The 27,735-nt window shown below is 58.7% G+C and overlaps 1 protein-coding gene across 7 annotated transcripts; it reads right to left on the bottom strand.

Annotated features, from left to right (window-relative positions):
• Window positions 1-501: 501 nt before the first annotated feature.
• Window positions 502-27,735, bottom strand: TMCC2 (transmembrane and coiled-coil domain family 2). 7 transcript variants are annotated; one of them, XM_055819685.1, is made up of 5 exons: window positions 27,427-27,735; window positions 18,762-19,268; window positions 2,934-3,868; window positions 2,473-2,608; window positions 502-1,869 (listed from the first exon to the last, which is right to left on the bottom strand). In XM_055819685.1, the coding sequence occupies exons 1-5, from the start codon at window positions 27,595-27,597 to the stop codon at window positions 1,558-1,560; spliced, it is 2,061 nt and encodes a 686-aa protein (XP_055675660.1). In that variant the 5' UTR covers window positions 27,598-27,735; the 3' UTR covers window positions 502-1,557. The 7 variants fall into 7 exon arrangements, with proteins under 7 accessions (XP_055675660.1, XP_055675664.1, XP_055675665.1 ...); XM_055819689.1 differs by lacking the exons at window positions 18,762-19,268; window positions 27,427-27,735 and adding exons at window positions 11,944-12,086; window positions 14,158-14,318; XM_055819690.1 differs by lacking the exons at window positions 18,762-19,268; window positions 27,427-27,735 and adding exons at window positions 11,252-11,351; window positions 11,944-12,312.

The following is a 27,735-nucleotide window of genomic DNA, read 5'->3' as shown; positions in this document are numbered from 1 at the left end:
TCCTTGTCGATGCATCAGACCCAGCGCCCTGGCATTGTGGCTCCTGCTCAGAGCTCTCTGCTGGGGCTACAGGCTGGGGTCTCCAGCCCGGTGCCCCACCAGCCCTCCTCCTTGCAGCCCCCCACCCCTGTGTTGCCAGTTCCTCTGCTCTGTGCAGAGCCCCCAGCTGCTGGGACGCACTGGGAGTTGTGCTAGTGTGAGGGGTGATGCTCAAGTGCCCAGGGGATGCAGGGAGCCAGATGTGGGGCCACAGGTGGGCTCGGCTCGGCTCTGGGAGCACAGAGGATGTGGGAAAGGACATGTACCTTCCTCTCCACCTGCTGGAATTGCCTCTGCCCCTCCTGTGGGACCCCCTCAACCCTCCCAAGCACCCCGTGCCCCCGTATCAGGCTGGGAAGTGCCACAGAAAATGTTAAGGGGCAAATTCTCAGCTGAGGCAAAGTGGTTCAGGGGCCTCCGAGGTCGGTGGAGTGGCACCAGAGGAGGATCTGACTATGCATATAGTTTTATATATATATATTTATATATATGTGTGTGTGTATAGATATATTACATAAATATATATGTATGAAATAATTTAAGAAACATCCGAGACAGCATGCTGTGCTCTTGTGTAGGGCCAGGGAGGCTGGGAAGGCAGCTGCTCGCCTCCCCCCACTCTACCAGCTTTGATTCACAAATGGAAACAGAGTCTTGAATTAAATTAAAAACCGCACGCGCACACACGCACACGCACACACACACGACACAGTGCAGAGGCTGTAAAACTCAGAGGCGTGATGCTGGAAAGTCCAGGTGTCCCTGAAGAGATCAGATCAACTAAAGCCAAAGGAGGGGGAAAATAAATAAATGAAACCAGCAGAGGGGATCTCGCTTGTGCTGGTGCTGTCTCCAGCATCAGGTTCCCCCGTGTCTGCCCAGGCCCCCGTGGGGACACAGGGACAATGTCACAGCACCGCTCTGTCCTGGCTGGGCTGTGGTGGGGCTGGGAGAGGCTGGTGGGATGTGCACGTCCTGCTGCGTTTGCCTTGGACCCGTGTTTTCCTTCACCACATGCTTTGCTTTCGCTCTATCCCAGGACTCAGCTTTTTGCCATCTTCGTCATCAAGGATGAAAGGGAAAACCCGGCCCCAACTATCGCCTCTCCTCTCTCTGCGGAAAGTTCTCCCGGAGCCGGGTTTGGTCCAATCCTTCCCATCAACAGAAGACCTCTGCAGAAGACCTCCTTCCCACAGACTTTCAAAACAGAACGACATTTAAAAAACAACCCCAAAAACCCTAGAAAAACCCAGCGCTCCATAAATAACCAGTTTCTTCCAAAACTCCTCGTTCCCCATCCTGCCCTCCCCAGACACCCCAAAGGACCGACGGATCCCGGCTCCAACACGCTGTGCTCCGAGCAGTCGCTGCTGGCTGCAGCAAGGATGGAGGGCCAGGAAAGAGACTGAACCAAGCGTGTGAAGAAACAACCTGAAGGCTTTGGACCACCGTCCCCCCCTTCCTCTCCTGTGCAAGAAATGGAAAGCCCCCGGGGCTGCAGAGCGGCCAGGCTGCGGATCAGCTGGAGAGCAGAACATGCTCCAGAAAGTAGCTGATGGAGTCCCAGTGCTTCCAGAGGAAGAAAAGGAAGAGGACGAGCAAGGCGGTGCTGAGGATGCGCATGCGGGTCTTCATGAGCGGGGTGATGAAGTTGGCAATGGTGGAGACGAAGACGAGCAGCACGGCCATCAGGGCAAGGATGACGTTGATGAACTTGCCCAGCAGCGCCCGGGCGTTGGCGTTCTCCACCCCTTCCAGCTGCACCACCTGCTGCTGCTGCTGCTGCAGCTCCAGCTTGGTCACCCGCGTCAGGCAGGACTCCACGGCCTCCTGCAAGGGACACAACGTCAGGGCAAGCCAGCGGCTCCGTGGATGCCCCGTGGAGGATTTCAGTCCTCGCCCCGTGCTCGGAGACCTGGCTGCTGGGAAGTTCTGCTTGCACGGCTCCAATGGGTGTACAACCTTGTGACACAGTGGCCACCCCAGCTGGAAAGCAGCTTCCCTCTGCAAACCCTTGGCCCACGCCATGTGCCACGTGTGCCCGTCCTGCACTGCCTGTGCCGGGGAGGTCTTGGTGCCGGGAGGACCCACTGCAGCAGGGGAGATGACCCGAACCGGGACACTGGGGACTATGTGTTGGCCCAGATGTGGCTTGTAATAGCCCAGCACTGCAGCCATCCACCTGGAGACTTGCCCTGCCTTGAGCACCCGGGGGCTTTGGCATAGTGGGGACTTGCTGGGGCACAGACAGGGATTTTGGGGACATGGCTGAGTTACCTGCTTCTTGCTGTGACAGCATCACAGTGAGGATCTCATCTCGGAGGTGCTGGAAAAAGGGATCCCCCTTTGCCCACCCTCTTTCCCAGCCCAGAGAACCTCCCTGCCCTGCGGATGGAGGGTGCAGTGGGGGGCTGAACCCTCACACACCCCTACCTGGATGTCCCGTGCCCTCTCGTAGGACTGGTAGGCCACCTTCTCCTCCATGCTGGCCAGCTCCTGCTTCAGGTTGGTCATTTCGTTCTGGTGCAGCTCGGTGAGATCGTTCAGCTGCTCCTCCAGGCGCTCGTACCTGCGCATGGGGGGTGGAGGGGCTGGGGTGGGCAGGTCTCCCCACAGAAACCCCTGCCCTCCTTCCCCTGACACTAGGGCAACCTGCCCAGCCCCTCCGACCCACCCTGCTCCAGGCTGTAGCTGGGTATAGCTGCCGAAGGGAAAGCACTGCGGGATCCTCCACAGGAGTGATGCTGCCGGTGGGTCTGGCAGTGGGGACTGCAGCTCCCCGTGCCCCTGGCATGCAGGGCTTAGCCAGACAAGCCCAGGATGGTGGCCTTGTGGTCCCCAAAGAGCCACCCTGGGCGACACGTGCTGCTGCCCTGGCACCCGCCCGTCCCTACCTGTACCGCTCTTCTTGCAGGCACTGTGTCATGTAGGTGTAATCCCGCTGCAGCTGGGCCTTGAGGTCCTCCATGGAGTCCTCCAGGTGCGACTGGCTGTCTTTGATCTCCCGGAGCTCCTCCAGGATGGTGTCGAAGTTATTGTGGTGGCTGTCCAGCGTGTTGGACTTGGGGCTCCCCAAGCCGCCGGGTCCTGCCCCTGAGTTGCTGCCACCAGCCGAGCCGGAGGTGGCACTGGAGCACTCGTCATCGCTGCCATACTTAGGGCTGGAGACCAGGGTGGCACTGCCGCTGAGAGCCCGGGAAGCCTCCTCCGGGTGCCCGTCGTCCAATGTGTCCTTCAGGTGGGCGATGTTGTCTGCGCTGCCAAACTTGTTCCGGATGAGGCTGGCAAACTCCCGGGGCTTGGAGACCACAGCAGTGTGGGTGGCCTGGGACAGCCCCGAGAGCCCTCCCTTGACACCCTCCACCACGCCGCCCCCAAAGCCGCTGATGCTGGAGCGAACGTTGGCACCCACATCCTTGAGACCCTGGTGCATGTCCCGGAAGACATCCTTGGGCTGCCGGGAAGGGCCGTTCTGCTCGATCTCCTTCAGCTTCTTGTGGTAGTGCTCCAGCTTCTTGTGCAGCTGCGCGATGGTCTGCGCCGACTTCTGGTTCTTCTTCTCAAAAACCTGCTTGATGCGGGAGGCTTGCTGCTTGTCCGCGTTGTTGGCCAGCTTCAGGTACTCGGCCACGTTGTCATCCCGAGCTTCCTGCTCGATCTTGATCTGCTCAGTGATCTTGAGGATCTTTTGGTGCAGGTGCTCGATGGCGGCTTTCGTTCTGTGAGGGTCGGGGGTGCCATCGGGGACATCCAGGCAGACGGTGCCGTCAGCATCGCCGTGCCCGGCGGTGGAGGGCAGACCGAGCGCGGTCACATCCCCCTTGTCCAGCTGCAAGCAAAGAGAGAGGAGGGCGATGCTCAATGGAGGGAGCTGACAACCAGGCAGCCCCCAGGGAGGGGTGGGAGGGGAATGGGGCTGGGGGCAGAGGAGGGAGAGGGAGCCAAGAGCTGGGCAGCAGAATAGTTAACCAGAGCAACAGCAAGATGTTTTTTTCTCCAGCTGGTTAAGCATTTCCCAGCCATACCACTACTGCTGGCATCCCAGGAGTAAACCAGTTAGAGGGTGCAGCAACAAAAGAATGAGGGTCTGGGGTCTGGCTTTGGCCAGGGGCTTTCAGCAAGGAGCATCCACCGCTGGGAGTTTGCCTCGGACTTTCTGCCCTCGCCCTGTGCACAGGCACCCGCGTTTCTGGGCTGCCGGACACCCAGTGCCAGCCGGGGAAAAAGGAATGAGAAGCTAAAACTGGAACCCATCATCAAATGTTCCACCAAACCAGCAGTGAGAGCAGGGATTGAGCAACCCGGAGGTATTTTAGTCTTGTTTTCAGACTTTGGCTTTTAGCCTAGATGCACACAGGAGTTTTTCAGCTGAAGAGAAGCTCTGCCACAACCTCAGTTTGTGGGTACCGGTCCCTCGAGAGCAGCAGGCTGCAGGAGCAGCGGCTCCTTTGCTTCCTTTTCCAAGTTTCCCACCTGGCAATGCCAGCCTCCTCTCGCAAACACAAGCTGCCACCTAGAAAGTTCGGACACACGCTGCTTGCCGTTTTACAGGTGGGAAAATTGGAGCTTTGGGAGAGGGAATGACTTGCCTGAGGCCACACTTAAAACCACCGGCAGAGCCTGGACTGCAACCCAGGGTCCTGCCTTGTGCTCTCCAACCCGGGCATGCTGCTTTGCCACTTGGGGAAAAAAAAAAAAAAATCACTAAAATCTTTCCAGTTGCTGGGTTTTATATGCGGATTCTTATGCAAATCTCAGTGGTTGTATAAATGGCTCCTGGCTTCTAATTAAGAGCTGCTTGAAAGTTAAATACTGTTGGCAGACCTGAATAATTTCTAATTTCCATCACACTTTCCCCGAATGACCCTTTAATAGGGATAATGCTGCGAGATCATTACTTAGGAGTGTGTTATCACCAGGAAATGCCTTGCGCGGGAGGGAGGAATGTTCTCAAGATGCTGCTCATAAACACTCCCGTCTGCAGCAGGTCCCACATGGGGCTCGGGAAAGCAGGGGCAAACGCTGCCCTCCTGCTGTTCACTGGCATCTCCTCCTTCCCCAGCTCTGCTGTCCTGCTGGGAGCCTGGGGGTGTTGGTCTGGGGGTCTCAGCCTCTTGGGAGGCAGAAGCAGACAACCACAGGCTTGGTGGGAGCATCCCCCAGTCCCCTCCCCAAGGCTTTTCTTCTCCTTTGTAATACAGGGCTGGAGGATGAGAGGAAAGGGGAGAACCCAGCAGCCCCCAGCCTGCAGGTGGATGCAGGGCAGAGCTGGGAGCTGGCTTCAGTCTGGCTGGAGCAGCACATTTTTTTTTAAAAAATATATGCCCAACAAACCTGCAGAGTTTTCAGACCCCGCTGCCAGGCTATTTTTAGTTGCTCAGCTGGGCTGGGCCCTTCAGCTGCCCCACAAAGGCTTTTGCTCCGGTTTCTTATCGAGGGGCAGAAATTAGAAGCAGCAGGAAACAGACTTTTTGCCCAGATGTGCAATTCTCTGCGCAGTAAGGGACAAACCAGCTGTGGCAAAGGAAAAGGCAGCCCTGGAGATGCCAAATCGGGAAACCCCAGCTGGGGCAGTGAAGGGGAGAAGTTGCTCAAACTTTATTTCCAAAGAGGGAAAGGTTTGGGAACCACCCAAACCTTTGCCCCTGCAAAGCCAATCTTTCGGATTTATTCGTGGGAGTGTGTTTGGGAGCGCGGCGGGAAGGGAGGGCAGGATGGGTGGTGGACGACACGGATCCGATGCTGCCCATCTGTGCTGACATGGCTGGGGTGAAATCCTTTCCCCGAGCCCCACCAAAAGCTCTGCTCTCTCTCAGACGCAGGAAAGTCACATCAGGTTATTGCTTTGAAAACAACCACCAAAAAAAAAAAAAAAAAAAAAAGACAATTCTGATCTCTGCAGTATTAAAAGACACTGCCTGCTAAATCCCAGCAAGCCTAAATGACTGTGCAGTGGATTTAACAGGGGGATTAGCAAAAGCCACACTTTCCCTACATGCAGAAAACCTTCTGGTACGCACATGGAAATGAAAGTGTTGTTTTCCAGTGCTTGTTTTCCAGGCGGGCTCGGAGAGGAGAGTAGAGGCTGATGTGGGATGCGGGAGGAATGCAGGACGCAGGAAGAAAAATTATTCTTATCAACAGAATTCAACCCAAGAGAGCTGAGATGTGCAAAAGCTTCAAGCTAATAAGCTGAGCAAACAGTACTTAGAGGGCCATGGCTGGGCACAATTATGCAATGCTGGTTTATTTGCTGCTGCAGGTTTGATGGAAGAAAGCCCAGGTGGCAGGTGAGGAGCACAGGGCACAGCAGCTCGCTTGTGGCCACGTCCCCAGCCCGGGGCTCTGGGTCTCCTGGCACACCCAGGACTGGAAGGGATTTAAACCCATTCTTACAAAATTGCAAAATTATTGCAAAGTTCAGAACAAAACTCTCAAGACACTTACTCACGCCCTGAACTATTCTGTTTTCCATCCCCTATAGCCTACTGGGAAGCGCAGGGGATGAGCTAACACCGCGGCTCCGGCTGCATCCACCCCGAGCGAAGACTTTCACTACGAAGTGTGATCGTGGTTCCCAGCTGAAATGCAACATGGGGATGAAACGGCTGCGGGAAGGACCACGTGCACCCTCAAGCATGGGAAAAATAAGTACCACCGAGCCGTCGAGGGGTGCTGGGGTGCAGGGCAGACCCCAGGAGCTGCTGCACTGATCCAGCAGCTCTGCAGCACGGGTGTCACCGTGCCCCAGGCCCTTGGTGGCTGTGGAAAGCCGCGAGGGAGAGGCCACGGCCGGCAGAGAAATGCAGGTGGGCGGTGGGCATGGGGAGGTTGATTTGGGGGCAGTCACAAAATACAGGTACTTCCATGGCCCCTCTTCCTCAGAGCACTTTATCAGCGTAGTTCGGGACAGCATCCATCCTGTGCACTGGTGCTGCCAATTTGCCCAGCATCACCGGGGACACTCTGGGTGTCCCCAGTCCCGTCCCCATCCCCACGTGCGTTCACAGCCCCGTGCCTCCCCGAGCGGAGCTGCTATTCCCACCAAACCGCGTTACCCACCCCAGGCGTTGAAAATAGAATCAGGAGCCCTGACTCACACTTCCCACCCTCCTCCTGAGCCTGCAGCCGCGACTGAAGCAGGCACCCCGTGTCCCCCTCCCTGCCCGCTCCCGCACTGTCCCTGGATGGACACAACGGGCCGGCAGCAGCTGCCGCCGCTGATTTACCAGCCTAAGAATAATTTTTCTTACATAATGGAGCGAGGCATGTTAAAGGTTTCATCTCGCAGCGGAGCTTCCCACCCCGTCTTTACTGTGCCAGCACCGATTGTGCTGGTGGGTTTCATTCACCGAGCGCCAGAAACAGAGGAACCGAAAGCCCCTACGGGTCTCTCTGCCCATCGCCATCCTCCCCGCAGTCCTATACTGACCCCAACGAGTGTCGGGACCTACCTCCATGGCGGGCAAGGCTCGGGTCCCCCAGGGCTAGTCAGCGTGGGCTGCTTGGCCGCATCCCTGCAGCGTCCCGGAGCCTGGCAGCAATGCATGGGCAGCGCTGGCTGCCATGGCAGGTGCTGGCACGGGGGAAGCAGCAGCTGATGGCAGCGAGGACTCGGGGGGCAGTGGGGAGGGAGGCAGGAGGAGAGCCCTTCCGCAGCCCCCCGTCAAGGCTGGCCCCCCATCCCCGGGCGCTTCCTGAAGGCGCAGGGATGGAGCCGATGGCTGCAGCGGGATTGCCGACTCAGGAAATCTGCTGAGGCTGTTTACAGCTTTCAGCGACTGGAGCTTTCAGGGCTGTAATGCCAAACCCCCCTCGTCCCCGTGGCGGGATATTCACACGCCTCCAGCCCCATACGCTGCCTGTGCCCTGACGCAGGGGGTCGGGACGGGCTGTTGTCATCTGCTGTGTCACATACCAGGACATAAAGCCTGGGAGAGGCAGGGGGAGGGCAGGCATAAAGCAAAACCCCGGGTGGGACCAATGCACAGGGAAAATAGTCGACAAGCAAGGAGCTGGGCAGCCTGACGGAGCTAAAAGCGGGGAACCAGCCGCTTGTGCCAGGACTAGGTGGTGTCTTGGCCCACGCCGTGCACTGGGATGGACCTGGACCCAGCCAGCTCACGCCACGGAGAGCGATGGGGAAGGTTGCACCGACCCGATTGTGCCACAGGAGAACATGCAATGCACAGAAAACACATCCAGCTGACTGACCAGATAGAAGTGCTTGAGATTTCACATGCAATTAAAATGATATTAAATGGGATATCGGAAAAGCAAGTGGGGCGACAGCAGGCTCTGGTTCTGCAGAAGCCAGTGGCAATGCGGAGCCACCCCCCAGGTGCTGCATTTATGCTGGGGCCGGTGGAGCTGGTGAGGAGCCGCAGCAAAAATCCTGGGTGAGAAAGGAGACCCGGAGCTTGTGTGTTTACCTGAGCCCAAACCCGTGGGCTTGCACAGAGCAGGGTCGGTGTGGCCAGCCCTGGGTAAGAGCGACTGAGGGAAGCAGCATTCCAGCCCACAGCCTTACGCTGTGCCAGACCAAAGCCCTCAACATGCCCTCCTGATGCTGGGGCTTTTTGAAACCTCAAACCAACTGTGGCTGCAGATCGGAGCATTTGTGCAGCCGCAGACAAAGGGCTAAATGAGAAAGGTTCACTTGCAGCTCTCTGCTTTAGTTATTTCTCACAAAAAAAAAAAAAAAAAAAAAGCAACAACACAACAACAGCTTAGGAAGTATTTTCAGCCACACATTGAATTGTACAGGCCGGACCGATGAGCTGATCGTGACCTAGATGCATGTTTAATGGGGAAGACCGTGCTACTCCCACAGCTGAGACAAGCCGAGCGCTGCTCAGCCTCCCGCTTCCCATCGTCTCTCGGGCTGTCCCCGTGTCCACCTGTGCCCTGGCAGCCTGATGCCGCACCACCGGAGAGGCTCTGGGTGCAATGCTGCACCTCTGAGCGACGCTGCACCCCCAGCACCACTGGCGTTGGAGCTGGCCTTGCCAGGAATTAGCAGCTGTGGTGGGCAGCACAACCATCAGCCTGACCTGGCATGGATGGATTTGCAAGTTTTGGTTAGACGGCTCCACAGAAGCACCATCCCCAAGTCTGGGTCCCTCCATATCTTGCAAACGTGAGCTCCCGTGAACCTCGGCACAGACACCACCACCCTTACAGCTCGGCAAAGCTTCCCTGTGGGAACACCTCCCTTCCAGGAGACACCAACTCCGGCAGGTCTGGGGCAGGGGCTGCTGGCGCTGCCGGGCTGCCAGGACGCGCACGGCTGCAGATAAGCTGGGCAGTGTGGCAGGAGGAAACAGGCGCAGAAGCAGCAGCCTCCGCCTAGGCTGCTCCCAGCCGGGAAGGCATTTCCTTGGATCCCCCCCAGCCTTTAGCCCAGCACTGCCAGACCCTCCCGGACTGGCATCAGGCCATGCCAGCAGCTCTCCGTGCACCAGTGGGTGCCAGGAGCAGGGAAGAGGCAGAGCTGGAGAAGTCTGTCTGTGGCAAGGTGTGAAGCTGCTAAAGCCCAGTTCAACGCCAATAACCAAAATCCTTGACCTCTTCCAGCCCAATTCCTGCCGCTGTGGCACCGGCACCGGGCCCAGCACCCTGCCCCGGGCATCCCCAGCCGTGCCGCCGTGCCTGGCAGGAGTTTATATGAGATGGTGCTTGGGACCAAGGGATGGGCTGAATCAACCACCCAGCAGCACAGCTCACCAGTGCTGTCTTCCAAAACCAGTCTGGACTGCTGGCCCTGCAGCGGGGAAGCAGCGCTGGAGGGACCCGGCTGGTCCCTGCACCCCAGCCTGGGGATGGCACAGCCCTGCGCTGAGCTGAGCATCCCTGCAGGCCATGTAACCCCTAGGCGTGTTGCTTCTATACACAGAGCCGCTGGCAGCCCCTCTGTTTCTTGGTCTGTCCTTTCAGGCGGACAGGATCTCATAGGCAAAAGCCTCCCCTCTCCATCTGGCTGCAAGTTTGGGGGAGCAATCTTTGTGCAAGCCAGCGCTGAGCCCCTTCCCTGCACGCTCACCCGCTGTTTGCAGGCACTGGCAGCAGGTGGTGGTACCATCCGTACCGAAAGGCACAAAGAGCAAATTCCCCGCTAAGTTAAACCCACCAGGAACAGAAACTATCTGTGCCTACCATACGGTGCTCAGCTGCACTGGGGAAGGGTGAGGAAGGAGCTGAGCTTCGTCCCGGTGCTGCATCAATGCTCCAGAGATGTGGGGTGCAGCCAGACCCTGCGGGCAGCGCCACGATGCTGCCCATGGGGACTGGTGCTGGCAGCACCCGTGGCTCCTTGCCAGCGTGGGTAGTGTGTCTCCTGTGGGCAGGCATTGCCCCTCGTCCATCCCTCCGGTCGCACTGAGCTGCCCCAGCAAGGGTGGATTTTGCAGCCTGGCCGAACCCTGGGCTGTGAATGCCTCCGGGCATGACACGGGGCAGATTACCGAGTGACGCTGAGCTTTGGTTTAACATCTCTCATGGCATCACTTCTCATTTTAGCACAGGAGCCAGAGGTCACTTCCCATCGCTTTTCTGCTGTCTCAGCAGGGCAGGCAAAATCCCCAGCTGCACAAGACACTCTGGAAAACACCCTCCCTGCTGCGAGCTCTGCTTTCCATTTCCCACATTTAACGCGCTGTGGCCGGCCCCCAGGCCCATCTGCCCCACCAGCACTGCAGGCACAGCCCCGCTTCCATGCTGCGACTCGGTCCACCCAGCCCACCGTTAACTGCAATCCCTCCCCGGAGCCCCCACACCTCCTGCCAGCTCACAGCCCCCCCGCAAACCCTGCCTGACCTGCCAGGCTGTCCCTGGCCTCAAGGAAGGATGGAGGAGCCTGGATTTCCCCAGAGGAGGCCGAAGAAGCGAGGACTTTGATAAACGCCAGGATGCTCAGGATAAGCCTTTGCGGCAGCCTGCTGCAACGAGACCTGGATGGCATTTTTTTTTTTATTTATTGAGGACCTCAGGCAGCTTGATTTATAGGAAACCACCTGTTCTCAGCTCCCCGGCACAAGGGGAAGGTTAGAGTTAGCAAATAATTGCAGAAGCAAGAACATTGCCTATTAATGCCCCAGCAAAGCGAGGTGGAGCAGTGGTGGAGCATCTCCCCTCCCGAGGGCACAGCTTCCCTTCCACACAATGCAAAAACCCCACTGGCACGGGAAACATGGGGGTTTTGCAAGGAAATTACCCGCGAGGTTGGCAGTGGACTCCCCTTCATCCTTAGCACCAGCTCTGCTTTCGATTTAGTCCACTGCTTAGAATGTGGCAGCTATGTTTTTCAGGCCTGCCTGTAAAAGGCAAATTTAAAAATAAATAAACCCCAGCTCCCGTACAAACAAAATCCCTGGATGGCCACCAAATCACAGCACGTTCGGCGTGTGCCGGTGCTGAATGGTGCAGAATCTGGCCCTGAGCTCCTACAAAGTCCCGGTCTGAGCATCTCAACCAAGAGACAGGTCACTTAGCAATGCAACACAAACACCCAGCAAATTTGGGACCTGAGCTCTGCCTTTGCTGGCCGGCGTGGCCCGCAGCCGGGGCTGGGCTTAGCGTAGAGGAGCAGGCATTAAAAAAACGGAGGAAGACGGGCTGAGCTGCACCAGCCTGTCCTCAGCCAGGCTGGGAAAGCTGCATACGGATTATTGGAAGGCAGCATGCTGATAGAGGTGCAGATCTGTAAAGTCCAGCGCTCCTTAGCCTCACATTCCTGAGTGCATTTGGTTCCCAAAGCAAGTGGCTTCCCGGCGCAGAGCCCGGCGGCAGCCTGAGCTCCAGCTGCAGGGACCACCCTGCTTCTCACCCCTTATTCCTGGGCACCCCGCGTCCTTGCCTTGCCGGTGCCTAGCAGCAGGAAGGAGAGCAGGGGGGGGGGGTACTTACAAAGACACCCAGCAGAGAATTTAAGAGCAATATCCTTTTCCCAGGACAGGATTCAGGAGGATGCGGTTCCGGCATGAGGATGCCCTGGTCACTCCTGCCAAGAGCCTGGCTGGTGCTCCGCGAGGCGGCCGGATCCTCTCCCTCTGTCATGGCTGCGGTTAAGGAGTCGGAGGGGCAGAGGATCGTTCGACGTGCATGTGCAGAGGAGGCACGACGAGGCTCTGAGGCAGCCAAGAACAAGCAGCACAGGCTGGCGAGCCGGGAGGGAGCCTGGGGGAGCGGGAACAGGCTGGGTGCCACAGGGGCCGGTCCTGCTCCTCCAACTGTGCTGGGAGAACAAACAGCACCGCCAAGCGCTGCCTGGCCGGCCTGCCTTCCGAACCGTGCAGAGGACAAACAAGCGAGCCGCTGCGGTTCCCCGGTCCCCGGTCTGAGCTGGGCTGGTGCCACCATCCCATGGGGCTCTCGGTGGCAGCAGGCAGGGGCTGTGCTCCTGTGACGAGCCCTGTGTGGAAGCACAGATCCCGGGATCCGACCTTGCTGCCTGCCCTGGGCGTGGGGAGTCCCTGTGGCTCTGCACCCCTCCACAGCACGTGGATCTCAGCATCTCCTAAGTCAACACCACATCTCCGGGCTGGGGACTGTCTCTTGTGCCCTGGGCTTGCAGGTCACCGGGAGGGACACATCTGCAGGGATGATTCAATGACCGTCCCCCACGGGTGAAGCTGTTCAGGGCCCTGCCTATGCTTGGAGAATCTTTGGAAAAATTCCCACTGTTGTTGTTTGCTGGAGGGAATAACCCCGCGAGCTCCAGCAATGGTGCTGCCCTTTGGCTTGCTGGGTGACACAGCATTACAGCCACCACCAGGACCCCTAGCCCACGCTGCTGCTGGGTTCTGACACCTCTGACAGGCTGCTTGTGCAGCTGGGGGGGATTTTTGGCAGCTTTTGCGTGAAGGGTTTGAGGGGGAAGGCAGGGAGAGGCAGGGAGAGGCAGAGCCGCAGCGAGGCGAGGAGTCACAAGGCAGGACCCCGCTTTGCTCATCCTGACTCAGGAGCCAAATCCTGCTCTCAGCTACAACCCAGCCACCTGCCCGCGGGGGCAGGGGATGGGCAGGAGAGATTGCAGCGTGGATGTGAACCCTTGCTCTTCCAACCCTGCCCTGTCCGCCCTGGGCAGCCACCCTGCACATCCCAAACCCCCTGGGGGCAGGCGGCAAGGCAGCGTGCCTGTTGGGGAGCGGGAGCTGCTGGTGGGCTGGGAACAACAGCCATATGTCAACGAAGGCTGAGGAACACGATGTCTTTTGCTAGGGGGTGAATCAGTACAAAAGTCTGATATTCTTCTTCTCCTGAATTAATTAAGCAGCAATCTTGGGTATCTTTGTCTTCACAGCTATTATCTGCTTTTCCCAAAGTGCTCCTCAAAGCACCATCCCAATGGGAGTGAGGGAACGCGTTCCCACCACCACGCTTCACTCACAGACACACGCCTCCAGTGTCACCATGCCCAGCAGGGGCTCAGCCTGCAGCCGAGGTCAGCAATCCCCCCCCAAAACCTTGGCCCTTGGAGGGTCTCTGCACCCTGGTGCTCCTGGCTCACCCCCTGGGGACCCTGCCCAGGTGCCGAGGGGATGCCTGGCCGTGGGGCTGCATGGAGGGCAGCTTTCCACCACCGTTTCCTCTATTCACTTTTGCAGTCACCACTGGCCTATTTTAGCTCCTTCCTCTGAGATTTTAACACCCGAACTCACCCGGAGTTCTGGTGTAGGAGGGGAGGATGTGCTTTGCCTCCGTCAGCAAATCCTCCTGCAGAGATGCAAGGGACTTCACTAAATGCATAGAAGTGTTGGCTCTGGTCCCCAGCTGGGGAAACTGAGGCAAGGACTGAGGGAGAACCCCTGGCTGGGTTAGATGTGGGGGCAGCAAGCAAAAGCAGTGAGACTCCAAAGTCCCGTGTCCTCTGAGCTTGTGCCAGCTCCTCAGGGACACGTAGGTGCTCAGCACCTCCAGAAAGCAGGCTGCCTGCTCAGGAGCTCAGCCTCAGGCTTCTGGTTTTAGGATCACTGGCCCCAGCAAAAAAACTCCTGTTAAAAGCAGGGTTTAGGGGCAGCAAAGCATCAGCAGCATCCCACCATCCAAGCCACCCCAGTGCACCCGGCTGACCGCCCTTGCCACCACCACGTCCTCACCCACCGCAGGGAGAAAGGATACTCAAGTGCCGTGGAGCAAACCCGGCTTCTTACTGGCAAGCCCCCGGCCCCGGGGCATCTCCCCTCTGAGCTGGAGACGGGCTGGGGCTGCTCAGCACCCCGACGGGCCACGCTGACCCCGGGAGCTCATGGCTGGGTTGCGCAGAGTGCCCGTCCCTGTCCCTGTCCCAGTTGTCAACTGAGACCAGTTCTGGGTAACTGGAGCCGTAGGAGGTCCACGTCCCGCCCTGAAACCGAAGGCGTCAGATGCCGGTGGGGCCGGAGGGAGCCAGAGGCTGGGCTGGACACATGGCAGCCAGGCAGCAGATGCCTGGCAGGGGAGATGAACTTTGCCTGACGGCTCCAAGCTGCTGGGGCAAGGGCTGAGCTGTCCCGCAGCCTCCTGGCCACCGCTCACCCAACCCTTCCATGCCCGTGGGCCACAAGCCACCCCTGGGGTGGATGCTAAGAAACGGCGGGTTTCTCCCTGCCGACTAATCCGTCTCGCCCTGATATAGCCACTGACCCAGTGGGCAGCTAAATTTAGCGGGATGAATCCTGCCCTGTGCTGGGAGGGCTGGTGCCCTTGAGGCAGCAGGATGGCAGGGATGGGGCTGTAAGGGCAGGTCCCCCCTGCAAGTCAGAGCCCCAGGGCACTGCAGACCACCCCCCCACAGCAAGCAAGCAGGAGGGGGGAGATGGGAGCAGGAGAACGGCACGCTCGGGCTACCAGCCTGTAAGTAAACGTGGCCCGCAGCCGCCCAGCGCCAGCCTGGCCCGCAAGCCCAAAGCTGAGCCGCGGCATGAAGCCCCCCTGCTCTCCCCCCTTTCCTTGCCTGTGTCTCACGGGAGAAGAATCTGCGCCGGGGGGCCAAGGCGGCTGCAGGAGGGGCAGGGGGTCACGGGCAGCAGCGGCAGCTGGTGCTGTCACTCGCCCAGGGACACGGAGGGCAGACGGGCAGGGAGCGCGGCCAGGCTCCGGCCCCCCGCACCCCGCGGGGATGCTGCGGGTCCCGGCCGCCGGGGCTGAGCACGGCGCACTCGTGACACTAGTGAGCGGTTCCCTCGGGGACGCGGGGGAGAAGCCGGCGGGGGCGCGCAGGGGCGGCCCGGGCACGGCGTGCGGTAACGCTGCCCTCTAGCGGCCGCGGGCTCCCCCCCGCCCCCGCCGCTGCTCGGTGCGGGGGTACGGAGGGACCCCGAAGCCCCGGTGCAACCCGCGGGGGTCTCACCTGGACGTGGACCATACCGCAGTCCCCGCAGGCATCCGTGCAGCTCCCCGGTAGCACCAGGCACAAAACCCCGCGGCCGCCGCGGTCCAGCTCCGGCCGCCCCGGTGGGGACAGGGACGAGGGTCCCCCCGGGATGCTTTGTCCCGCCAGCACCGGTGCTTGGCTGACCCCACTGCCACGGGGGACGGGGGTTTGTGGGGAGACCCCACAGCTGCTGCTGCCAGCGCCGGGGCCGCGGTGGCCGTCACAGTCAGTAATGCCCATCGGCCCGCCTCTCCCACGAGGTGCTGGCGGGTCACCAGGAGGGGATTAGGGAGATAAGGAGAAAGCTCCCCAGCACGCTCCCATCGCTCCCATCGCCACGCGCGGTCCTGGCCTGCAGCCTCCCCCTGCCCCAACGGCGCCCGCTGCCACCACCGTCGTCATACGTGCCACCGCGTCTGCAAGCTGGCATGTCCCCGCGTGAAACACCAACGCTGGCCACGTGCTCCCTCGGACACACCAACACCAACGTACGCCCCAAAGGTGCCACCTCGCTTTAGCTGAGCAAAGGAGCCACACGTGATGGGACGCACAGGTCAGCGGCTGCTTGAAATCCAGGGATGCTCCCGGCTGTTGGTACCCACAGCCCCGGGGAAGCGGCTTCCCCAGCTCACCCGCGAGCAGAGATCCATGTTACCGCAAACCAGAGAGCACGTGTCCCCACGGCACCCACCGGCTGCGGTTCTTGGAGCAGAGAACACACAAAACCCTGGTCCCAGGCTTCGTGCAGTTGCCAGCGGGAGGCACGGGGGGTCCGAGTCATCCCACCCTCATCGGGAGCGATGTGCACGGACAAGGTGAGCAGGGCATGGCGGGGGGGACAGCCACGAACGCATGTGCTCCAGGTGGGCATCGCCCTACAAAGCCAAGCCTTGTCCCCAGCGTGTGGCACAGGTGACAGCCCTTTGCTTGTCCCGCCCCCCCCCGGTCTCAGCTGGGGGTTACCGCTTGGAGATGCTCCCCACGACAGGGGCACAGGGCAGGTGCAGGCAGCACAGGGGGTGCGAGGCACCTCTGGGCTTACACCAGGAGCCCCAGCCAGAACCATGTGCTCCCCAACTGCCACAGCACCCCAGCAGCCACCCCCTGGGGTGACTTAGGGGGTGCAGGGGGGAGGAACCGTGTGTGCCTGGCTCCAGCGGGGCGCAGGGTGGTCCAGCACTGGCGGGGACCACAGAGCAAAGAACCGATGCAAGTGAAGTAGGGAAGGGAAAACTGCAGGAACCTAATTAATTAGAAAAAAAGGAAAAATAAAATCAATAGCTGTTCAAAAAGCACTTGCTGAGGCTGAGCGATCCCATGAGGGTTTAATCCAGCGTGCGCTCAGGCCCTTATGCAATGGATGGAAAATCCAGCATGAAATTTCTGGGGGAAAAATTGGTCTTTCACAGGAGTCCTGTGCAGCCCTGGGGCAGCGGCTTCCAAACTGAGGGTGAAACGGGGAGGAGGCGTCTGGCCCTCGCAGGACAAGGCAGAGGCGACGCGAAGTGATTGCTGGCCCAAAGCCCCCATGCAAACCCGCTTGCTGGGGTCTGGTGGAGCTGTGCTGGGTGTGCTGGAGCCCAGGGCACGGCAGCACCAGCCACCCCTGAGGAAAAGGAGCTGGTTTGCCGCAGGCAGAAGGCTGGGTTTCCTGAGGGCTACGGAAAAATAATACGGCATGACAATATCACATAGCTCTTGTTTCTCTAAATAGGTTATTTTTCCACTGCCTCACAAAGGCCCCAGTATCGCCTCTCTTCTTATTACTCTTTGTGTCATATGCAGTTAATTATTCATCCCCTTTCTGCGCTCTTCGTGCTGCTCCGTGAGCAAACATGGACCCACTCAGCTCTCGTCTCCCTCCGGGTGCTTCTGTCCCGGTGAGAACCACTTTGGCTCGAGGTTTTGGCCTTAACCCCAGAGGGCTCAGCGGGACCGGGCTCCTTGCAAGACCAATGCCACGGGCCAGATGGAAGAAATTTTGGCTGCAGATGCTCAAACAACATGAATGGCTCCTGGCCTTGCTCGGGTGCTTGGTGCGGTGTGCTGGCATGGGGAAGGTCATGAGTGCCCTGGGAAGGGTCGGGGTGCCCAGATTTGCACACACTAAAGGGAGGAGAGGAGGACATGGGCAGCCGATTCTTGCAAAGCTGTTGATACAATGACGTGTTTATCCTCTGGGACCCGATTCCCGCGTCCCGGCAGTGGCCCTGTCCCCGCATGGCTGTGGCAGGGAGCAGTGCTGGCAACCGCTGCAAGCTGTGAGAGTCAGCTGCAGCTCGGCGCTGGAAATGCCAGGCGAAAAGAGAAAGAAAAAGTATCTGGTTGATCCTTTTTCCATTAGCTCAGAGGGCAACAGAAGTCTCCAGGTCAGATTTCCCTCTCGGAGACTCAGCACCGAGGAGAGAGGAGCGGCTGGGGGTAGGGGGTGCGTGGGAAGCATCGTCCCCAGCCCCTGTCCCCGCTGGGTCCCACTGCTGGTGGGCGGCACAAGGACCAAACACCCCTGCTGCTATCCCAGCCTGCAGCTCTGGCCAGCCACTGCCACCCTGTCACACAGCCCTTCCTGCAAAAACCACTCAAGAGTGCTGCAGCCCGCCTGGCCATCTCCCCACCCCAAGCCCTACAGCTTTTCCACTTCACTGCTGGTATTTTCAGGTAAAGTAAAAAAAAAAACCAAACCAAAAAAACAACAAAAAAACAAGAGAGGATGCTTCCAGCCCTCAGGGCTGCAGAGAGTGGGTTTAGAGCGTGACACCCCCCGAGCTCCAAAGGCCAAGGAGAGAAGCTGACACGTAGAATCCCACTGGCACCTGGAGCACCTCTCGCTGCCTGTACCTTGTCCTCAGCATGCCATGCCGCCGCGCTAATCTCAGCTGTTTCATAATTAACGAGGCTAAACGCTAGATGGAAATGCCATCCTCTCTATTAGCTCTGCACAGAGCAGTTTAAAAATCACTTTGGACGGAACCCATCTGCAGCCGCCTGGAGGAACCTTTGTAGGCACCCAGTGCTGGGATGCCCGGGATCATCTCTGACCCCACGCCGGGGGTGCCATCCCACTGGCACGGAACTCCTGCCAGGTCCTTTTCTCTCTCCCTCAAATCCCACTCTGGGAATCAGACCGGGATACATCCCTGCCTTCACTTCCCTGCGAGAAAAGCATCAACTCCATCATCCAGACCCAACTCGCTGCTGGGCAGGGGCTGCCATCCATCGTCCTGCACACCCAGTGCCACCAGCACTGCCCCCAGGGACAGTCTCCTTCCAACAGCATTTTGGGGTGCTCAGCACCCAGTCCTGCCCCTGCTCCCCAGTGTGTGCTCGTGCCCCCCAGCCGCCCAGCCACGTCCCCACGGCACAGCCCTACCTTATCAGCCAGGCACTCGGTGTCCTCGGTGAGCAGGTAGACAGCCCCGCTCTCGGCCAGGAGGATGGCGGTGTCGGTGGTGGAGGAAGACCTGGGGCGACCCTGGTGCTGATGCAGGATGGCGGTGAGGCTGCTGTCCTGGGGGGCCTTGCGGATGAGGTGGGGGCTGCCTTTTTGGGGCTCCAGCGAGCCGCTCTTGGCTCGCCGGCTGCCACTGTGCAGGCTGGTGCCGCGCTTGATGGAGGGGCGAGAGCGGATCTGCTGCAGCACCCGGTTGAAGGCGGTGGGACGCGCCGGGAGGTCGTGCAGGGACATGGCGTAGGAGACGCGGTGCATCTCCGGGGACCGCTCCTTCTCATCGGGGGAGTCGTGGTCGGACGTGCCGTAGTGCGGCGGCAGCGAGTCCTGGGAATTCTGGTGCTCCCGCTCTCGCGACCGCCGGCGGCTGTGGAAAAGGTGCTTCAGGCCATGGCCAAACATGGACCCTTCGGACAGCTGCTGGATTTTCTGCAGGAGAGGAGAGAAAACAGCCCCTCTTACTGTCAGGAAGGGATGGCATCACCCCACTTTGGCACATATGGCTCTGGTGGCTGGTGCCCATGCTAGCACTGAACCAAAACACAAAGCTCCAGGGCTCAAAATGCTTCTGGAGGGCTCTGGGGACCCCACCCCAGCCCAAAGTGATCTGAGAAAGGGAGCAAGCCCTGCTGCCCGCACTTCATTTTATAAACGTGGAAAAATATTAAACATTAGTGTCCATTTGATGGCACCCAGGGCTGAGCACAGTGGCTTGGGATGGGTCAGATGTGCAACTCCAACAGCATTCCCCACGCCGGAGAGAGGTCTCCAGTGAGCACTGGTTACCCCTAAAAGGAGCAAGAGGGGCAGAAAGACTCTTGAGAGCGACGGAGGGAGGGGGGTGCCTGCTGCAGCCAACGCTACGTGCTGTGCAGAGACCCCGACCCTGAGGGCAGCGGGGACGGAGCAGCCTTTTTCCCAGCTGGAAAAGCCAGGGTTCCTCCCAGCCTTGGAGCCTTGGCCACCGACGCGCTGCCAGGAGCCACCTGCTCCCTGAAACAGGAGGGCTTTTCCCTGGGGCAGTTTCCATGGCCCCTGAGCGCAGCATGGACCAGGCTGGCCTTGCTTATGGGGGTCAAACTGCAGCTCATGGCCCAGTGCCACCAAATCCAGTCCCTGCTGGGCAGCAACTGGTTCCCAGCAGGAGATGGGGGCATGCCGCTCCCCCAGGCACCCCAGGGTCTTCCTCTCCCAGGGGGCTGAGACTCACGTTCCCACAGAGCACACGGCTTTTCTTGTGACGACTCTTGGGAATCGGGGTGGATGCTAGATGCAGCCGCGGCCAAGTCATGCAATATGGATGGTGGAACAGATCATGCTCTTGATTACAGCTGGGTCAGCCCAGCGTGGTTTCCCTGCAGTCACTGGAACACCCAGATTTGCATCCATGGGAGATTTTGGCTGGGTGCCCTCTGCAATCCCCTGTGTGTGGTCAACTGGGGGGCAGCAGCATGAGCAGCAGCTTCCAGCATCTGCAAAGGGCTTAGCAGATCCCGGATCCCAGACCCCTGGTCGATTGCAGCTCCCAGGCAGCAAGTAAAGGAGCTCAGGTTATCAAAAGCTCCTCTCACCTCCCAAAGCAGGTGACCTCAGGTACCAGGAACGCAGTAGATCACAAGGCACAAGTCTGCCCTGTTGCTTTCTGCCTGGATTCTGGAGTTAAGCTGAGCATCCTACCTCTGTGGATGCCAGTCCTGACCCTGCTGATGTTCAGGGACATTTCACCATGGATTTACTGCGGCCAGGACTCTCCCCAGGGATGCTGGTTCCCATAACTGTGGCGCTACCAATTACTCATGCTTGAAAACCAGCGTGAAGCGGGCACAGCACTGGGAGCTACTTATAGCCCCAGCGACGCTTGGCAAAAGCCCCGGCCTTTAGAAAGGCAGTGATGCTGGAGACACAACCTCCAGGAGCTGCAGACTGTGGATGATTTCACGGCCATACAGAAAGGACTTCATCTCCTAAAAATCCCAGACATTGAAACCACAAGGTCCAAATCCATAAGGGCCCAATTCTCATCACACCTGTAATACTGACAAGGAATCAGCAAGTAGATCCTGTGTCACTAAACACTACAGGCAAACCCCTTAATCCTTCTGTTATCTATTCATAATGAAAATTTCTATCCTTTTGGTTTTTCCTAGGAAATATATAATAAATCTACAGTGCCGAATTGCTACTTCAGGAAATAGTGATTTAAATTTTATTCTATTTATAGAGTCTCTATGGAAACAGAGACAGCATTAGATAGGTAATAACTATAAACCCACAGATTTCTACCATCAAGGGTATGGCATACCCTCGGATGCACAGTTAGCCCTTTAAAAAGTCCAAGTGAAAAGAAATGACTAACTCCCTCCCCTGAGGGTTATGAAAACAAAATAAAAGTGAAGCTGGCAGTAAAGGAGAGGACATTTTCCCAGGACCAGCGTGGACGTGGAAGCCAGATGCCCTTAGGGGGTTCTTGATCTAATAGAAATTCACCTTTAAAAGAAATGCTCCTCATGCCTTTTCCAAATTTTCCTGAAAGAACCTTTCATGGGCTCTGCAGGTAGAGCTCCTGGCGGGATGGTAAGAGATCTGCATGGGAAAAAGGGGGAGGGAAGCAAAAATAGGAATCCCAGCTTTGCTGTTCCAGGCTTGAACCCCACTGGAACGACGGCTTGTCTCCATTCGAGAGCTGCTGGGTGTGGGCACCACGAACAAGCCATTCTGCAGCGGTTCTTACAGGGAATTTGTTGATGTAAAACCTCTGTTTTCTTACATTACTCCGGGATATTACTGCACTTTCAAAGCAGAGGCATTTTTCTGGCACAAAATCACTCGTGGCTCAGTACAGAGCGTCTGCACGGGCTATTTTGGAGCAGTCGTTGCTTAATAACTGATGCAATGGATACGGAGGTTAATTTCTCAGTGTGGACAGCTGTAAACCACGAAGATTACTGCAGAAATATCCTTATTTCTCTTGTCTTCTACATTAGTGCAGCCAGGGTCTTGCTCTGAGACGGGGACTTGTTTCCATGGAATTCAAAGGAGCAGCTCCTGCTTCACGTCCCGTCGTGGATCAGTTCTTGGCTGCGGCGGGGTCAAGCCCACGGCACAGTTCGGCTGAGCACAGCTCTGGGCTGACCACGGTCAGACCCTCTGCCTCTTCTGTCTTTATCCACTGATGGAAAATAGTCCCTAAACTGTGAGAAGCCAGGAGGGGGCTGCACAACCCCCCCTCCTTGCACCCATCCCACTGCCCTGCCTGCACCGAGAGCCGAGTGCCAGCCCTGTAGGGATACTGTGAGGACAAGCCATGTCTGGCCCAGAGCTGGAAAAAAAACCAGTTGAACTCAAACCAACATATTTTGCAGGAAAACAGTGACTTGGATGACTGTTTTGTCTGGGACGCTGCTCTTTGTCAACTTCCCATGGGAGAGCCAGGTGCTGCCCTTGCCTGCTGTGGCAGGGATGCGCATCCCTGCCTCCCACTCGGGCTGTGCTGGGCTCTCCAGGGTCGGTGCTCCTGCCACTGCCAACTGGCCACGCAGCCCCAAACCTCCCAGTTTCACCCTAAATGGTTTCCCAGCTCTGCCCCGACATCCAAACCTCTTACTCAGCTTTCAGACACACAAGGAGGGGATCTTGTTGCCGTGACCTTATAGCACAGCCACACGCTGCGAAATCCTGCTCAATTGTTATTATTATTGTTAATTATTTATATCCCTGGCCCGCCCAGAGGCTTCAGCCAAGACTCTGCAGCCCTTTGGAGGAACTGCACAGGCACAGTGGAAGACTATCCCACTCCATCCCGTCCTATTCTATCCTGTCCCATCCCATTCTATTCCACCTTGTCCCATCAGATCCTATTCTATCCTGTCCCACCCCATCCTATTCCACTCTGTCCCAGGCCACCCTATTCTGTCCTGTTCCATCCCTCCCATTCCATCCCATCCTGTCCCATCCCATCTCACCCCACAGCACTCCATATTTTAGGCAGGGGGAGCCGTTTCCCCCCGTGGGCACAGACAGGGAGAGGCCACAGCACCAAGCAGCTCACAGTCCCGTGAACAGGACCCCAAACAGGACCCCTGGACATCCTGCTCACCCCCCAGGGGGTCTCTACTCCTCCTGTTGCTTTCTCCAGCTGATCCTCCTCCGGGTCCCCAGCAAGGGGGTCCTACCAGCACCCAGCCCCCCACTGCCAGCAGCCAGGCTGGGGGCCGGGGGCAGAGCTGTCCCCGCGGGGTGGCAGCCAGCCCAGCTGCCCCTCGCAGCCCCATCTTCCACCAACATCCTGAGCCCCCCTTCTGCCTCTCCTCCCGCTGCCACAACCAGCAAGGAAAACGTATAGATGTTCTAAAATGGAAAATAAAGCACTCCCCCACACATGCTTCTCCTCCCGGGGACAGGATGAGAGAACAAACATGTGACAAACATTACTCATGATGTTTAATGCACTACCAAAACGCTATAGTGAAACGCAGCAGCTTAAACACTCTCCAGAATAACATCCACGGGGCTGGCACCCACTGCCCAGCTGGGTGGGCTGTGGACCCCCGGGAGCTCCTGACCTTGGGTGGCATTTGCAGGGTGAGATCTCTGCTGCTGGTGCCGAGAGGAGCCAGATGTGCTCCCAGGGGGATAACACAGCAGGTGACAGCTCACGACTGCTTCTCCCATGGCTGTCACCTCTGCGTCTCTTGAATTGACTGTGGGGATGCTGAGTGCTGAAATTTGGTGGGAAAGAAAGATGTGGACCCTGGGGGGGTGTCAGACCGGGGGGGGCTGGCACCATAAGTAGCTGGGCACAGAGTGCTTGACCTTAGCCAAGCAGCCCACACCAACATGTGTCTGTTGGGATGTGCGGTGCAGCTCGGGGGACAGCATGTCCCAGCCTCAGGTCTCACCCCTCCACCGCGCCTGGCACAAACCCCAGGGAAACACGCTGTCCTGGCTGCATCCCACCCAGGAGGATGCTCTTCTCTCCCTGGGGGGCTGGGGGGTCCCAGTGTGCAGCTCTGCCAGGGTCCCTGCCAGCAGCCCAAGACCTTTTGATGAGCAATGCCCCGGGGAGATGATGGATGCGGCCGCTCCAGGGACCGCACTGCTCCTGCTTGAGCTGCTTGACAACAGCTCCATCCCACTAACCGCAGGGGAGCCAGCTCACCTTGGCGGTGTCCTTTCAAGACCAAAATATGCCTGGAAAATTGTTCGTGCGAGGGATTAAATATAAATGTACCTGAGGGTTTAGAATAGGGGATGGTGACCTTTCCAGGGAGGAGTTGTCCTCCGCATCCTCCCTGCAGCGAGCAGCCTGCACGGGCACTGCTGGGGGGGCCCTCTGAACCACATCAGGAGGTCTCCACTCCCAGACCCATCCCCTCATAGCGAGGGACCTTCAAAAAAAATAAACTAGCTGAGTGGGTTTGGCCTGCTATGAGGAAATGGGATGTTAATGCTTCACACCATTCCCTCCAGCCACTGCTGTCCCAAGCCCACTGCTCTGGGCAAGACCTCTCCTGGGGATTGAATGGTGGGGCCTCCCCTCGTCCTTCATCACCCTCCTCCCCAGAAGAGGCTCCCCAGCTCCAGGAAGCCCCAGGGAAGCTTTTTGTCCATGGATGTGGGGTTTGAATCTAGGAAGACGGAAGGGCTTAGGCCAGTGCCTCTGGACTCCTGATTTGGCTTTTGGGTTCAGAGGGAAAAGCGGGAGAAATGAAGACCAAGACTGTGAAACTGGAGACGGAAATGATGCCAGGCGTCAACTTTCAGCCCTTGGCCAGATCAGCCTGTTTGGGAAAAGAGAGACCCAGGGAAAACACTCGGCTCAGAGATGCTCAGGGAATGTGGGAGTGGGACCAAGCAGTGAATCCCTTGGTGGTGGGACACCCCGGACACCCCAGCAGCCACGAGAGGCTGGATGTCTCCTTCTGCAGTGTTTTGTATGGATCCAGTCACTCTGCTGCGGAGTGCAGAAATCCCTGCCACCCAACGTATTTTTGAGCAGAACTATGTGTCATGCATCTGCTTTGCTCCTTGCCAGAACTTTGGTTTTTTTTTTTTCCTTTTCCCCTAATGGAGCTCTCGGCAAAAGAGCTGGAGTCGGGCTGGGGAAGGGAGAGCTGCTGCAGATCTGCTGGGGTTAGAGGATGGAGACGACACCAGGCATTCTGTTGTTTCCAGGTTGCCAGCTCAAATCCATCTTTGGCTGGCAGCAAACAAAAGTTTACATCTGATGCTTGCTCAGTGTTTGCAGGGAGATGAAGCTGGAGGTCTCGGTGTGTGGCACCATGCCAGCCTGGGGACAGCAAAGGGGCCAAGGACCAGTTTGTTTGAACCCAGCCCACCGTGGCGAATGCAGTGTGGCTCCAGAGGGGGTTGGGGGCAGGAAAAAAATAAGATTATATTAATGATGCCACTAATTGTAGCAACAGGAGGCGAAGCAGCTGCATCGGTGGTGTCTGTGGCAGGGCCAGGCAGAGCGCCCAGCTCTGTTGCGGAAGCTGTGGGCAGCACCGAGGCACAATTTTTCATGTGCTCTGCCTGGCAGAGTAAGTTTGAGGAATCATTCCATGTAAGCAATTAATTGCTGGGCTATAAATGCGTTAAAGGTGAGCATCGTGAAGCAAACCTGCATTTAGGTATCATACTTGCATCAATAAAATCAATGGGCATTTGGCCACTGCTGTTGCTGTGAGCTGGACCGGGCTGCAGACTAGGCTGAGCTCCAGCTCAGAGCGGGACGTGCTGACCACGGAACGCTTGGCCATCCCCATCGTAAGCCGTGGCTCCTTCTGCCCCATGCTCCCACCGCCTTCTGACTCCCTGTGCAGGTGAAGAGGGCCCTGGCTGGGATGGGGAGAGGCTGAGGGATGATGCAGATGAGAAGCACTACCTTGGACCATGCCAAGCAGAACCTCCTCCAGGTAAGGTTGTCCCACCCCACCAAGCCTTGCGTGGCCCTGAGCACTGTATCCCCATGGATGTGCCCTCCTCTCGCATGGGGGTCTCCCCTCCAGCTGTTTTTAGGGCAGCAGCAGCAGCTGTACATCACATCAGCAAAGCCAAAACGGCCTCAGGAGCAGGAGCTGCTGCTTGGACATCAAGGAAAAGGCATCGCATGTCACAGCAAGCAGCATCCTGCAGCCACGGGGCTTCTTGTCCTTAAAGCAGCCGAGTTCTCCTGCGGGAACAGGGGGGTTTATTTCCTGGCTGCCCTTCTGGAAGGGATGCATGCAAGCACGGCAGCAGCCTGGCAGTCCTGGCTCTGCTTCCCAGCTCCCGTGTGACCTTGACCGTGCTGGTAAGACCTTCTAGGCCAAGCGGCAGGCTGGGGTGCTCCACAACAAGGGTCTCCTCCTGGATGCCAGGCTGCCCCAGGTGACCAAGGACATTTTCCACTTTTGTACCAATCTTTTTGAAACCTCTGTACCACCGCAGCGCAAGCTCTGCAGGGAATTCACCTCCGTGACATAAAGACCCATTGCACCCACGCCAGTGGGACCCTGTTGCACAGCTGGGGGTCAGAGCTGCTCCGCTTCCAAACCCACAAGAAATTTCTGCCCAATTCCACCCAGTCCTGCCTGCCTGCATCCCTGCCCGTGCCCTGCCACGGGGGACCAGCTCCCTTCCCTCCCGCAGCGCTGCAGCGCCGCGTAACTTGTTTTCCTCATTAACCGGACACAGCCCGAAGGCACAGGAGGAGCAGCCTCGGGGCCATTTATACACCGTCACTTCCCGGCTGCCGCAGCACTAATCCCAGCAGCGCTGGCGGTCCCCGAGCATCTCCCCACGCTCAGCGCCGGGGTGACTCTGGCCGTTATTTCCCAGGGTCTGCTCAGCCCCTCTGCAGGGGGACAGCCCTCTTACTCCCAAAAAGCCTGCTCAGGGGACAGCAGCCCGCTCCAGGCCTGCCCTGGGGTGCCACCCTCGTGCCCGCAGCCCCCTTGGCAAGGGCTGGGGGTGTCGCCAGGGTCCTTCTCATGTCTCCCACCACCACCCTGTGATTATCGCTGCTTTTGGTGGCCACAGCCTCGGTGGTGCCCAGCCCCACGCGTGCTATTGCACTGGGAGGTGTCCCACTGCGGGGGCACTCACACCCCCAGGGGCATCCCCACCATTGGGAGCATCCCCAGTGCAGCAGTATCCCCAATCCCTGGGAGCATCCCAACCTGGGACCTCTTCATCCCAGGAGCATCCCCATCCCAGCAACATCCTCATCCTGGGACCATTCCCACTGCAGGAGCATCCCCATCCCAGGAGCATCCTCATTCCTGGACCATCCCCATTGCAGAAGCATCCACATCCCAAGAGCATCCCCACCCAGGGCCATCCCACATCCCCCAAGGTCACACCTGTAGCTGAGCAGGGACCAGGCTGTGGGGACGGTGGTGCCCCACCAAAGCGTACATCCCACCGGTGACCCCACCGGGCACTCACCACCACCAGGAACCCCACGGGAATGCCGTAGGGTGCGTGCCCGGTTGCTAACCCCACTGGTGAACCTCGGGGTCCTCACCCCTCCGGTGATCCCACCGGGATGCTCGCCCCGCTGTCACCTCACCGGTACCCACCGGCCGATGCCACCACGGCTCACCTTCAGGTCGGGGGGCTTGGTGCGCGGCGGGGGGACAGCGCCCGCCTCGGGGGGGGCCGCCGCCGCCGCCTCCCCGGGCTTGGCCTCCATGGCGGCGGGGCCGGGCGGCTCCCCCGCGGCGCCGGGGTCCTCCTCGGGCTGCCGCAGCTCGTCCGACCGGCACCGCTTCATACCGGTGCGCCGTGCCCCCGGGAGGCGGCGGTGCCTACGGCCGCGGCGGCGGCGGCGGCGGGCGGCGCCCGGGCGGCCGCTGCGGGGCCCGAGGGCTGCGTGCCCCCGCCCCGCCCGCGCCTGCCCCGCCGTGCCCGG

Source organism: Falco peregrinus, chromosome 16 (genome assembly GCF_023634155.1).
Source record: "Falco peregrinus isolate bFalPer1 chromosome 16, bFalPer1.pri, whole genome shotgun sequence".
In the NCBI taxonomy this organism is placed as follows: Eukaryota; Metazoa; Chordata; class Aves; order Falconiformes; family Falconidae; genus Falco; species Falco peregrinus.
Note: the sequence above shows the minus strand (reverse complement) of the source record. Positions and strands in the feature narration are given on the sequence as shown.